General features: G+C 58.2%; 1 protein-coding gene across 9 annotated transcripts in view; it reads right to left on the reverse strand.

The window, feature by feature from the left end:
• PHC2 (polyhomeotic homolog 2) overlaps positions 1-14,351 on the reverse strand; it is a 61,991-nt gene that overhangs the window by 17,653 nt on the left and 29,987 nt on the right. For 7 of the 9 annotated variants that reach the window (XM_039509065.1, XM_039509055.1, XM_039509057.1 and 4 more), the window contains 2 exons: positions 6,882-7,345; positions 6,367-6,532 (listed from right to left, as the gene is read on the reverse strand). In XM_039509065.1, the coding sequence (XP_039364999.1) occupies positions 6,367-6,532; positions 6,882-7,345 (630 nt within the window). Of the gene's footprint in view, positions 1-6,366; positions 6,533-6,881; positions 7,346-13,373; positions 13,399-13,497; positions 13,529-14,351 lie in introns of those variants that run through there. The other 2 variants (XM_039509061.1, XM_039509063.1) reach the window with 2 other exon arrangements.

Below are 14,351 nucleotides of genomic sequence, written 5' to 3' on the forward strand. Positions count from 1 at the left end.
AGCACTACAGCAGCGTGAGGAATTAATTCTTTATGGTGGGAAGACATGGAATACATGAGGCTGGTGTCTACCCAGGAACCATGGGCCACATTCTGTCCCACTCCAGCAATGCAGAACAGCCTGGAAGCTCAATTCCCAGCTGGTAACGGCCAATATCACTCCTCGCTTTTGGGTACCACATTTGCTTCTCTACCAGAATCTCTCCCATTCCCCATGACTTCTGTGAAAAACAGCTTCTTTAGCTGGTACCTCGAGGAGATCTAGACAGGCAGAATATAGCCACCCAGGCTGGAGTGGGGCCCAGACTCCCTCTGTTGCAAAGGGAGTCAGATGACCTTAAATGGCCATGACAGGTTATAATGGGCTAATGTATCACACTCTCCTGTCCTTTCTGCTCCCGCCCTGCAGAGGGACAATGTGGAGCTACAGGAGCTCTCTGTCTCTCTCACATCCATGCCAACCCATTTCCAAACCACGCTGGACTGCTGTGTCCATACCAGGCTCCTAAGAGAAGGGCACGTTCCAGCGTTTTAGGCTCCCACTTGTCCCTTAAGAGCATCAGTTTGTGACAGGAAAAATCCTCTGGATTCTCTGGGCTTGCATCTGTTGCTCCCAGCTCCTTTATACTGTTTTGGAGGCAAAAGAGGGCCTGAAGGTGCCCCAGGGAAACCCTCCTGCATAGCTCCCACCTCCCTCCAGCAGAATGGAATGTCCGTCAGGACTCTAGCCCAACTCCTTTCCCAGTCCGTGCTGTTAGGGAGCTGTGCAGGCATGGAGGGGTGCACCCGGAGCGCTCCAACCGTTCTCTGCTGCCTGTGGCCGACACTGGGCTCTGGGAAATGAGAATAAGTCAGAACAGCCCCAAGGCTGCTCTAAATTACACCAGGGGCCGGGCATGGCCAGGGGTTTGAGAAGCAGGAACATGGCTATGACCCGCCCCAACCTGTGCAGAGGAATGGGGTACCAGGACGTTCCCCCAAGCACTAGTGGTGGCCCCTCCTGGGCCAGGCTGGGGCACACTGGGAGGCTGAAGAGACAGCACTGCAAGCCCTGCTCTCCTCAGGTCCATCTGAGCCTGATCTGCCCCCACTGGCTTTAACTGCATGCTGCATCCCCCTCCAGGCCAGACAGACCCCCGAGCAAACTGAGTCAGGCAGAAGGGAGCTAGGGCTGGTGTGTGGGGGAGGGGGCCTGTAAGGGTACACAGCTGTGTGGACTAAGCCCCTACTGACAGGCCCCCCCAGCGGTGGTGCCAGGGAAGGAGCCGTCAGTGGGATCAGAAGGCAGATTTGCACAGTGCTGCAAGGGATCAGTCCCTACATAAGCTGCACCTGAATTCAGCTGTGAGCAGAGCCAGGTGGGTGGGGAAGGGGTTGCTCCATTTCATTTGTTTGAAGGCCCAGCGGCTGCACCATGAGCCTGTTGCCCTTCAACCCCAGTGCAGGCAACCTCCCCCCATGCATTGCCCCCACCAAGGTGGCTTGGCCCCAGAGGTGAAAAGTAAGCCAGCAAGAGCCAGTACGCAATGCCGGACTGCACCGGCTTTCGCTGCGGGGATTTAAAGGGCTCTGGGCTGCCGTGGCTGCAGTCAGCCCAGAGCCCTTTAGACCCCCCGCCGCAGCTGAGATTTAAAGGGCTCAGAGCTCCCCGCCACTGCGGGCAGCCCAGAGCCCTTTGAATCCCGGCCGCGGCTCCAGTGGCCGGGCTTGGGCCAGGATTTAAAGGGCTTGGAGCTCCCCTCAGCGGCAGGAGCTCTTGGCCCTTTAAATACCTGCCCCAGCCCCGCAAAGCTCAGGGTTCCCGGCGGCAGCCAGAGCCCCGGGCCCTTTAATTTGCCCCTGAGCTCTGGGGGCCTCCCAGCTACCTCTGCAGCTGGGAGGCCCTGGTTGATTTAAAGGCCCTGGGTCTCCCAGCCACAGCTGGTGCCCCAGGGCCTATAAATCTTGAGGCCATGCCCCCCTCAGGACTCCGGCAGTACCGGTAAGTCCTTTCACCCCTCTTTGGCCCTGCCTGGCTGGGCTCCAGGGGCCAGAGGGGAGCTCAGTCCTCAGCCTTCTACTGAGGCTGCCAGCGAGGGTAGACCCACCAAACGCATTTCCCAGAGGCCCCAGGTGTGGTCCGATGAGAATTCCCTGCAGCCACTACACACTGGGCAGGGTGCGGGAGGGCTGTCCTTTGTAACCCAAGTGGATTTGTGAGCACAGCTGCCCCGTCCATGGGCCTCCTAGGCCCTGGGCTCTCCCAGCTGGGCTATGCAGCACATGGCTGCAGGCTGGGCAGCTCCCCGGGGTAGCTACTCCGAACGTGCTCGCTGGTTGCTGGAGTCACACAATATTCAGCCCCAGTCTGCTCTTTTGGGGCTGCAGTTTGGACTTCGTTTGGGTGGATTCGCATCAGGATGTGGGAGCCCTTCAAAGAATGGCCCGAGGCGGTGGGAAGTGGTAGTGCTGACTGAGCCACTGCCCCAGCAGGCCCTTGCAGGGGCTGGGCTCTTTCAAACAAGAGACTCAGCTATGTGACTAGCTAGAGCTGCCTCCTACATCTCCATCCACTGCTCTCTTCTACTCTGCTTCCTGTTCTAAACTATTGTGGAAGGACTCCTGTGAGCTGACATGTCCCACCCCAGACGTGGCTGCATTTCAGTGCTCACTGGAAGGGTTCCTGTACAGATGTAAAGGAGTGATTGGAGTTAGGGACTGAAGTCATGAGTCTTGGGTTCTCTTCCCTAGCCTTCCACGGATTCACTATCTGGTCTCACGCAAGTCATGTCCCTGCTCCATGCCTCAGTTTCCCCATCTAGAGAATGTGGATAAGGCCTACCCTTGCCTACCTTGCAGTGCTTTGGGATCCTGCAGGGTGCTGTAGAAAAGCAAGGTGAATGGGTGCCCAGGGCCCTGCCTGAGGATGGGAAGCCTGCAGCCTTTGAAGTAGCTGCCAACAAAGAGTGCGGACTTTCCACACTCCAGGGCTCCTACATTCTTTCCAATGGGGACAGGCGTCGCAGGCAGGAGCCTGTGCTGGGGAATACCAGGCTAGCTGGGGATGAATGTGGAGCACACAATCGTCCCATCCCTGCGCTCCAACCTGAGCAGCACTAACCCCCGGCTTCACTGATGTGCCGGCTGCACTAAGACGGGGGAGGAACCGTAGGGAGACAAGGGCTTCCTGCTTTCCTGGAATGGTGCATCCAGTGCTGATTCCAGCCAGCGCAGCTCTCTGGCCTCTGCTGGGCAGGGACGGGAAAAAAGCTGTTGCCAAGAATAAAGGGAGTGGTTGCTCCATGGTGGTTCATGCCTCTGGACAAGGCACAGGCCTAGACCAAGCTACTAGAGTGTGGAGGGGGGATGAGGGAGACTGGGTGTGCGTCTTTCACAGAGGTGGTGACTGCAACCTGACCTCACCCCAGCTCGCTCTCACCTGCTCTTCGCTACCCAGGCCCGGCTGAAGCAGGCTCTCCTGCCTGCCCAGATGCCATGGCCTGAGCCTCGTGCCACCATTTACACCAGTGCACAATGGGGGTGGAAGGTCACCAACCTAACTGGGCAATGTCTCCCCCGCACTTTGCATCGGTGTAAGGGACAGGCCACACTGCAGGGCCGCAGGGAAACACTGGAATTCTCCTCCATCGCAGATCCCCTCCCAGGGGGCACTCTGCCCCAGGCTGTGCCAGGTTTGCCCGGTATGATTCCTGCTGTGATCATGCCTGCACACTGCCCCCAACACACTTGCACCCCACATGCACAACCCCCCATGCCCACTACAGCAGGCAAAGAATGGGAGATGGAGTCACTGGGGCGGTTATGTTCCAACATGGGAAAATGATGCGGAAAACATTAGTTTGTGGAATAAATGATCAAACCACCTCCGCACACAAGAGCTCTGCACACTCCAACACACAGTGCACAGCCCCACAACACCCCCCACCCCTCCAAGACATACCCCTGCACAACCCAACACACTCCCAGCACACAACACTACAACCCAATACATGCCCTCCCCCCTCCCCGACACACACACTCAGGGTACATTCCACACAGGCCCCTCCCCAGGAGCATTTGCAGCTTCGAAGCCCCCTCCCTTTTCCCCATGCCTCCGCCTCCGGAGGGGAGCAGGAAGACAGCTGTGCCAGAGGAGGCTATGGGGATGGATTCAGCCCAGTGACCCTGACAGACGGGTCCATGCCGTGCTGTGGCTTTTCCAGTCCAGAATATCCCAGGGGCTTGGCGTCTCAGGGGAGCCTGGCTCCACTTAGCGGGCAGATGGCATTAATGAGGCTGGCCCCATGCTGACTATGCCCCCGGCACTTGGCATTCAGGGGCTGACTGTCCGGGGGAACATGACGTTTCCACCCCCAGCTCGGCTGCTGACTGGCTGCAAGTCAGATTGTTCGAGACAAGCCAAGGCTGGGGACGATCAGACACTGGAATAACAAGAATGTCTGGGTGTGAGGAGAGGAGCCCTCCTGCCCCCAGCATGTGGCAGCCCCCCACTGACGGGGGTGGTCAGGCAGCTGTGGTTCTGGCTAGTGATACTAGACTGGACGGCTCCTCTGGCCATTTCCTGCCCTGTGTTGTTCACATCCCCTGACCTCACTGCAGCACAGATGGTGGCTGAAGTCTCCTGCCACATACCTGCCATTTGTGCTGTCACTGCCCATGGGCCACCCGCTCAGTTCCCCCTGGCTCCCGTGCCCTGGCACAGTGCTGCAAGGGCTGGGCTGGGAATGCGGAATCTGACCCCCAACCTGTTTGCACTGGAATTCAAACAAAATAACATCCTGGAAAGACTCTGGCTTTATAAAACCAGCCAGATCGAACGTGGGGCCCAACGAGCACTGCAGCACCCTGCAGTGACGTGCCCTGGCCATGTCTCTGCCCGGGCTTCCTGCCCTACGGAGAGATGCTCCATGCCAAGCCGTGCCCAGCTCAGGGTTGGGAGCAAGGGATTCATCACAGCTCCCAGACACCAGCTCACAGCCAGGATGCAGGAGGCCTGGGGTTGAGCTGGGCCTAGGACAGGTTCCCCAGGTTCCCCATCCAGTCCTGAAACAGCCCAAGGCTGGAAACCAGGGGAACTTTCTCAGCTGCCGACTGGGGGCTCAGAGCAGCAGTGCTCAGTGCGGTGGAGAAGGCGATAGCTTGACGAGATGTGGCAATAGCACCTCGCTCCCATCTCTTGTGTTGGGAAACATGCTGCTGGAATCCATCCTCCGAGGCACTTCCACAGCACCCATCAGCACGGGACCTGTGCTGCAGGGTGAACAGAGCCATTGCTCCCCAGAGATGGGAGCAGCCAGCTCTCAGGTGCACTTGCACCAGTGCAGCTCCCCTGTAAAGGCATCACCAGCCAGGGAACCTGCTGCACCCTTGGCATTGCCTGGGGATGGGGCTGATGCCACCACCCATGCTGGCCTGCTACATTGCCCACATTACTGACCAGGCAGGCCAGCCACAGCATTGGGATTCCCATGTGAGTGCCCCCCACACCGCTGGTGTCACTGCCCAGGGCACACGCCATGCTGCTGGCATCACCACACAGGCAAGTCCCTGCATGACTGAGTCCCTGACTGGGGAACCGGCCGCACCACCACCCAGTAGTGCTAGTCACCCCAGGACGCCCAGAGCCATGGTGCTGTCTCCTAGGTAGGCAGGCACTGACTGCAGATGGCGTTTGGGGCGCGGCAGGAGGAGTAACCCTCATCTAAGAACCTGCTTTACACCAAAGCACCACTGCTCGGGAGCCAGCCCGAAGGACCCACCCATTGCCAGGTCTGATGCCCCTGAGTCTGAGAACTGTGTTGACACCTGCCCCATCTGCCCACACACACCATGAGAGCCTTCTCCTCTGCAGCTCCTGCCAATGGCAGCAGCCTCCAGTAGCTCTTCACCTCGTCCTCCTTGCACCTCTTACCCCCTGTGCTGGCACTGCTCTCTCCACCTGGAGCTCGGCCGGGGAGCTGCTCCCCAGGCTGGGCGGCCTATGGACGCGGTGCAGTGCAGATCCCGGTGGTGGCATGCTCTGGAGCCTCGTCTGTTGGGCTGGGCACGGGGGGCCCACTTGCAGGATCTTTGCAACCAGGCATTCTCCCCTGTTCTACCTCTCTGATGGGCCCTGTGCGCTGCTGGTGTGCAGGTGGGGATCCAATGGGGGAGTGAGGCTGCAAAGCCCCTTGGGGTGTGGGTTATTTCCAAGGTGCTGCCCAGAATACACTCAGGAACTTCCCCCTACGCCCCAGCTTCACCCTGAACGCTCCCCAGCAATCCAGCTCTGCCCCATTCCCTAAGCAGGGCCCTGCCCGTTCCCTTTGTCTGAGCCAGGACACAAGACGTCTCAGAGCAGGGGGTGGGCAAGGCAGCCGCTCCTTACCATGAGTAGGGGGCCTGTTGCCCTCAGAGACCTCTAGGTCCGGGGGCGCAGCTGGGGGCATCAGGGCAGCCTGTGGCGGCTGCGGCTGCTGAGCTGGCAGGCTTTCCGGGTTCTTATCAGCAGGAAGGACGTCTTTCCTGGCATTCTCCTGGATGCTGAGCTGAGGCTGTCAGGGAGGCAGGCAAGAAGGAGAGTGTAACAGCAGCCAGCGCCTGGAGAGATCCCAGGGCTCCCCCCCACCCCAGGCAACATGTTGCCCAGCATGAAACATGAGCGCCTCTGGGGTAGAACATGGTGGCTGTTTAACAGCGCACAGAAACGTCCCACAAGAGTTGAGTCCAGGAAGTGAAGAAGAATCCTGTATCCAGCTGAGGGGGCCACTGTTAACAATCAAACATTTACAGTGAGATCTCTACATTTCCTTCTCCAAGTCACAACCAAACCCAAACCCAGGACCAAATCTCCCAACGTCCCCCAGTGGCTGGCACCGCATTCCCCAGCCATGCCACACTCACCGTCCCTATGGCTGGCTGGAGCTGCAGGATCACGGCTGAGGCATGCTGGAACTTGCGCTGCGTGGCATGGTTCAGGCCCCCGGGGTGTCCGTTCTGAGGCCCGCCCTCAGGTGCTGGTGGGGCCGGGCCCACGGCTTGGAGCCCAGGGGCACGTAGAGTGGGCTGGTATGGCTGGTTAGCACTAGGTTTGTGTTGACTGGAAGCTTGGCACTGCGGTGGGTGGGACAGGAGGGCTGGGCCTTGTGGGGTGCTGTGGCTCTGGCCCTGCACCTGCGGGCTGGGCTGCACTGCCAGGCTGGGCGTGGGCGTGGGCAGTGGCTGCAGCTGGGGTGAGGTGTTGGCACCGCCCTGGATGAGCTGAGGTTGAGGCCTGGGCTGGAGCTGCTGCTGCTGCTGGATCACAAACTGGTGCTGGATCTGCTTCTGCTGCTGAATGAGCTGGTGGGGCTGCAGCTGGGCGTACGCTGGAGGGGGAAGCACAGCACAGAGCCGTTCGTCACGAGGCCGTCGCCCTCCCAGCTGCGCAGCCCCTGCTCACCCACGCGGAACATTCGCCTCTTTGTTCCAGAGACACCTGGGCTGGCCACGCCCACCAGCCCCCTCCCGCTGCGCCGGGGGCACAGCCACCCCCGTCCTCTGAGGTGCCCAGGCACGAGCCGCCTCGCCCCTTCTATTCCCCTCCCCCATGCACAGCCGGGGCCAGACTCCCCTTGGGGAGAGGCATGAGGCGCTGGACCATGACTCTGGCGGCTTTATTGTGTCTGCCTAAGTGGTGCGCCCCTCCCTTGCTCCCCCAGGCACATTAGCAAGGGACAGGAGGGCAGGGAACGGGCATGAGGGGGAGAGCACAGGGACCCTGAGCCCCCTCTGACTCCATGTCACCCATGGGGACAGAGGCCGTTCACTTGAATTCTCGCTGCTGCCACCAGGGCCATTCCCTCCGGCCCCCTGGCCCCTCGGGCTGGTTGTTTCTCGCCCAGCTGGTCAGGAAGGAAAGCTTTGGGATGTGACCCGCTGCATGATGTGTGCCTGAGCCTGCAGGCTGGAACACAAGGAATAGGAACTGGTCCACTCAGTGGATGTTCACTCTAGTGCTTAATGTTATCACTGTCAACCACAAAACATTTTGAAATATGTGGGCATCCTGGGATTGTGGGCGGAGCTTGGGTTTTGGGGTGGAGTTTCAGTAGAGCACAATTCCCCATCCTGCCTAAAATCTCTCTGCATGTCATAAGCACAGGTCTCTGTGGGGTAGGGATAAGTGCTGTGTGTTGGTGAGGCCTTGCCCCATTCCTGGCAGGGAGGAAGCACTCAGAAAGCAACAAGGTAAAACGGTGCCTTTTCGCTCCTGTCTCAGCTCCCCGATGGGCTGGCTTCCCCAGCACAGAGACACAGGGATTCCTACCAGCCCTGCAGGGGATGGTGCAGCCAGCTGGAGCCATTCTGCCTTTCTGCACCATCACCTGGGCTGCTGTGTCAGGTACCGACCCCCGAGTCCATCCCCAGTGAGGTACAGATGCAGGATAGACTGAGATGGAATTGCAGACCCCAGGCAGAGCCAGCCATGCTGGGCAGCTAGAAACATTCCCCAGGGACTTGGGAATGGAGCCCACGGGAACTGGAGCCATGCGGGGGGAAAACAGCGGATTGCACTGGGTATTTGCATGGCTACTTGGCCAAACGTAACAGCTGTCAGGAGAACAGGGCATTTAGCACAGGCCTGTGAATGGGGTGCTAACCTCAGCTCTATCCTTGAATGGGTCAATGTTGTGATCTGTGCCTCAGTTTCCCTAACTGCAATGTGGAATGCTGTCCCTACCCACCGGGGCTAGGGGATCTCAGGGTTCTTAGAACAGGGCTGAGGGATTGTCTATGTGCCAGGAACCCACTGTCCAGCCTTCCTCTCTCAAGGGCATTCCCCAGGCACCTGGGCATCTAAGCGGAGGACCTAGAGCTGAAGTGAAGGAAGAATCTCATGCACTACTACAGACTAGAGACCGAATGGCAAGGCAGCAGTTCTGCAGAAAAGGACCTAGGGGTTACAGTGGATGAGAAGCTGGATATGAGTCAACAGTTGTTACAGAGTGTGGGGGAGTCTCGGCCCTGCAACCCCCATTTTCTGCGATTTACTGTGACTTTTAGCCAGCCAGTAAAATAGGTTTATTAGACAACAGGAACACAGTCCCAAGCAGGGCTTGTACGTACAACCAGGCCCCTTAGCCAGGTCCCTCTGGGGGGCAAGGATCTTAGACCCCAGACTTGGGGTTCCTGCCTCTTCCCAGCCAGCCCAAACCTGAAACTAAAAACCTCTCCAGCAGGCTCTCTTCCTTTGTCCAGCTTCCCGGGCAAAGGTGTTGACTCCCCCGACCCCCCTTCCTGGCTCAGGTTACAGGCTCAGGTCCTGTCCCTCACCTAAAGTCACCCCCTGCTCTCCCATCCCCCATGCAAACAGTCCCTACAGCGTCACAACAGTGTGCCCTTGTTGCCAAGAAGGCTAATGGCATTTTGGGCTCTATAAGTAGGGGCATTGCCAGCAGATCGAGGGACATGATCATTCCCCTCTATTTAACATTGGTGAGGCCATATCTGGAGAATTGTGTCCAGTTTTGGGCCCCACACTACAAGGAAGATGTGGAAAAATTGGAAAGAGTCCAGCGGAGGGCAACAAAAATGATTAGGGGGCTGGAGCACATGACTTATGAGGAGAGGCTGAGGGAACTGGGATTGTTTAGCCTGCAGAAGAGAAGAATGAGGGGGGATTTGATAGCTGCTTTCAGCTACCTGAAAGGGGGTTCCAAAGAGGATGGATCTAGACTGTTCTCAGTGGTGGCAGATGACAGAACAAGGAGTAATGGTCTCAAGTTGCAGTGGGGGGGGGGTCTAGGTTGGATATTAGGAAAAACTTTTTCACTAGGAGGGTGGTGAAGCATTGGAATGGGTTCCCTAGGGAGGTGGTGGAATCTCCTTCCTTAGAGGTTTTTAAGGTCAGGCTTGACAAAGCCCTGGCTGGGATGATTTAGTTGGGTTTGGTCCTGCTTTGAGCAGGGGGTGGGACTAGATACCTCCTGAGGTCCCTTCCAACCCTGAGATTCTATGATTCTCTGGTTTTACGCACAGGAAGGGAGAGCTTGCCAGGTGGGTGATTCCTGGAGACTGGTTGTTTACAGGGGGCTGAGGGGCCACTAGGGGCCTGGTGCTGGGAAAGCTTTGGCATGGGGTTATTCTCAGCCAGCCCAGCCTCCCTGGCAGTGAGACCCACTCCCAAACTGACCTCTCGGAATGAGCCTGTGGGCTTGGGGGGGGGGGGGCTGGAGTGGGTTGGGGGAGCTGGGCAGGAGGGCCCAGGGGCTGGAGCTAGAGATGTGGCCAGAACTGGAACCGGAGACCCAAACGCCCCGGACGTTGTGCGTTTGGAAACCCACGTCTGAGCATGGGATGGAGCTTTGCAAACCCCAGTTCAGCCCATCCCCACGGCTGGAGGGCCCAGAGAAGGAGCCGAGGCTGAGCTTACACATCCTCAGCAGCGTAGCAGTTAAAGCAGCTGCCTCTGGCCAGGCTGGGGCTTGCCCTCGTTTCAGGGTAGACCCTGCTGCTCTGGCCTTTCCCCTTCAGCTGCAAGCTGCCCGCCTGCCCACTGCACAATTATCCAGCAGCCAGGAACTAAGTCTGCGCCGCTGCAGCAGATGGTTCCCTCAGAGCTGGAGCTCCAGGCACCAACACTTAGCGGGGGCCATTCCATGCCTCGGCCTGGCAGGGGGATGCAAGGGGCTACGCTGCAGCCACGGCAGCCCTTCAGGCCTGAGCTGGGGGACGGGGTTGGGGGAAGAAGGGGCAGGAGATTTTGGATTTGGTGTAGCAGCGGGGCAGGGCAGGGCAGAGGCCTACATCCAGCCCTCACACAACAGCCTGGGAGTTGAACCAGGGGCCACGTTGAACCTGCAGACAAGTCCCTCAGCCCTCCCCAGCGCGCTCAACTGCTCCCCCTCCCCCCCCCCCCAGCTGGGGAAGCCCCAGAGCACTGAGATTGGCTTAGAGCCTGGCAGAGAACCCAGACCCACTCCCCTGCCACATGCTCTGACCCGAGCAGCTAAGGGAGAGGGATGCCCCCACACTATTGTAGGGCAGTCACCCCTCCCAGCCGTCAGGCAGGCCCCAGAGGACCCCGGGGTTTGGCTGCATTTTGTGCCATCACTGACAGATCACGAGCTTGCACTAGCCAAGTTGGTTTTAAAGGTGTCTCTCCACTTTGTGAATTAGATAAACCAGTCCAGCAACCTACAACAGCTGGAGGTATGGGCCCAGGGAGGGGTTCCCGTCTGGGCACCACGTGGGGTGCAGGGATCGGGGGAAAGGGTCCCTGCCTGGAGGGTTATTTCATTGGCTGAACTGGTCTAAGCTGGACCAGCCAAAGCACTCCCTGGCTCAGTGAGGAGGGTTTGCCGGCAGAGCTAACCAGCACATCATCGCTGGTGTGGACCTGGCCAAAGTCCTTCCTGGGCCTGGATCAGGGGGAGCTGCAATGCCAGGGACTCAAACTCAACCCCTTCTTCCTTCACCAGGCTAGACACCCAGGAAGGCCTCAGCACCTCCTGCTGCTCCCAGTGCCCCAGGGCCCAGCCCCAGGGCAGGCAGGGGTTAGGACTGGGCTGGCTTAGGCCCTTTAGCTCTGCTCCCCTCACACCCACTCAGCTTTTTAAATGCAGATTTGGCCTTTCTGCTTGAAATGCCTACAAAACAGAGGAGTTGCCATGGCAACCCCAGCGCAGGAGGGGGAATGGTGGCATTTCCAAAGCTGCCAGGTCAGTGATCAGGGCAGGTGGGGCCAGGTCTTGTCGGCCAAGCACAGATGGGGACAAAGTGGGGCCAGTGCCAGGGAGCTAAACCAGCTACTATTTACTAGTGCGAGCGAGAGAGCTGGGGAGACCCTGGGTAGCTCCAGAACTCAGCACCCCACCCCAGCCACAGCTCAAGGGCTCTAGGGCTTGAGCTTCAGAACGCCATGGACCAGGGCACGGGGCTCACTGCACACAGCCCCCCACCCCCAGGCCGGACCAGGCCCCCATCCAGAGATCAGCACCCCCAGCCCGCTGGGCCCTGATACTTTGTTAAAGACACTTTCACCCACCACTGTGGGTGGGGCCACACTGCACCAAAACTCTCCGCTGCTGGGCAGCGCCCAGGGCTCTCACACGCTGTTTAGAGTGGGTCCCACCTGGCTGGGCCTCAGCCCCACAGGCTAGGTAATAACAGCGATGTAGCCAATGCACAAGCTCCTCCGACTTTCCCTGTGCTACACACAGCCAGTACACATAACTTCCTGGCTACAGCTGGGGTGGAGCTCACAACCTCCAGCCCTAAAAAATCCTCTCTGTTAGCCTTACAGGGTGTATGACACACAAGCAATGCTGATCTGTTCCAATAGAGGGCAGTGACACACACACACTTCATTAGAATATAATTAGCAGTTCCACAGCACTTCGCCCGTTTAGATCAAATATACGCCAAACCCATTTTAGCCTGCAGCACTGTCTCACCATGTTTACAGCTGCCCCATAATATCATGGGGTTAACGTAAGCGTAGTAGAGGTGCACCAGCCCAGAACCCAGACAGGTTTGAGCCATTTATTTTGCAAGATTCAGGCTCAGAGTGTTATTAGCCACAGCTCTTGCTCCTAACCAAAGGTACAGAAAGATGCCGTGCGGCCCAGGCAGCAGCCAGGTAATCAAGGGTCCTGGATTCTATGCCCCTCTTAGCTATGGATGAGGCCATTCATAAGACTGGATGGGACCACTGCAATCATCAGTCTGCCTGCCTGTATACTACAGGCCATAGGACTGCTCTGACTTCATGTCCATTTGAACTAGGGTGTAGCTTTTCGAAAAACATACAATCTCAATTTCCAGTGATGGAGAGTCCACCACAACCCTTGGTAAGTTGTTCCACTGGTTAATTACCCTCCCTGTTAAAATCTGGCCTTATTTTCAATCTGAATTTGTCAGGCTTCAACTTCTAGCCACTGGATTGTGTTAGACCGTTGTCTGCTGGATGGAAGAGACCCCTATTTTCAAACTTCGGTTCCCCAGGTAGGCACTATGGATTGTGATCTAGTCACCCGTTAGCCTTCTCCTGAACCAGCGAAATAGACTGCACTTCTTGAGTCTGTAACTACACGGCATATTTTCCAATCCTTTCGTCATTCTAGTGGCTCTTCTATGAACCTGCCCCAATTTTTCAGTTTCCCCATCTTTGTAACATGATTCAAGGTTGTTAGTGCAAAGAATTAATGAGTGCAATAACAGTATCCTCTAACAATCACCCCAGCCAGGCCTCTCTGGCTGCAAGCAGCAAGGCCCATGGGTCTGGGAGACAGCATGCCACTCGCAAGCCAGCCAGATCCTCGCAGGCAGCTCCAAGCAATGAGGGATTCCTACAGGCAGCCAAGTGCCATCTGTTGCCCAGGGAGCCCCTCTGCCCACTCTAGCTCAGCCCACCTGAGCACATCTGCTGCTTTTGGCACTCTCAGCCCCAAATTGTGTTGCCCCCTTTAACAGGTCTGCTTTGAGTCGGACCCCCAAATGCAAGGCCCCTGCAGGGGTATCTGCTGGGACCGCTCACTCAGGTTTGCAGTCATTGTCTGGAGGAGTTGCAGCCCAGCTGCCGCCGCAGCAGGAGGCATCTTATCTCCGGCGCGGCAGATGCTGAGGCCAAATCCCACTCGTCACCAGGGCCTGGATCCCATTGTCTCTGCTCTGGCTACTAGCCAAGGCCTGTGAAAGCCCCATCCGGGCTGGGGCCAGAGAGAGAGACAACTCCCTGGGCTCTGGAGAGGGGATGCCCCCCAGGGGGAAGAGCCGGAGGGGCCTCAGCTCCCCTAGGCCTATAAGAGCACAATGGGAGGGGGGGTCAGAGGGGCTCACACAGGGCTGGTTGCTCCCCCCCGCACTTTTCCAGCTCTCTTCCTGCTGAGGCTGTTATTTATTTATACCCCACAGCAACGCTGCTGTTTCCACAGCAACCAACCACCACGTGGGAAGAATAGCAGCCAGAAGCCAATAATGGCAGGTGTGGGGGGAGGCAGGAGGAGGAGGGGGAGGGAGCCCTAGGGTGAGCACAGGGGCTAGCATGGGCAGAGAGTACGGGGTGAACGGGGTTGAGCGCCAGCGTAAGGCAAATGCCGGGCACCAGCCCACTTCAAGCAGTAGCATGTGTGCCCTCATCTCCCCCTGCTGCCCCCTTAGGACAACTGGGCCCCTCCCCACCCTCCAATTGCTCTGGGAGGGGGGGTAATGAGGGAGCCCCAAACAGAGCAGGAACTGGCACGAGGCAGAGCTGGCACCAGGCTGGCACTGGGCAAGGTGGGGCTGGGGATCCAGCCCACAGTGGGCCACGAGGAGTTGTTCGCATTGGGGAGGCCCCAGAAAAAGGTGTCTCCAATGATGCAGCTGCTGGAGTCCCTGGGGAGTCTAGTT

This window comes from Mauremys reevesii, linkage group 21 (assembly GCF_016161935.1).
Source record: "Mauremys reevesii isolate NIE-2019 linkage group 21, ASM1616193v1, whole genome shotgun sequence".
Taxonomy (NCBI): domain Eukaryota; kingdom Metazoa; phylum Chordata; order Testudines; family Geoemydidae; genus Mauremys; species Mauremys reevesii.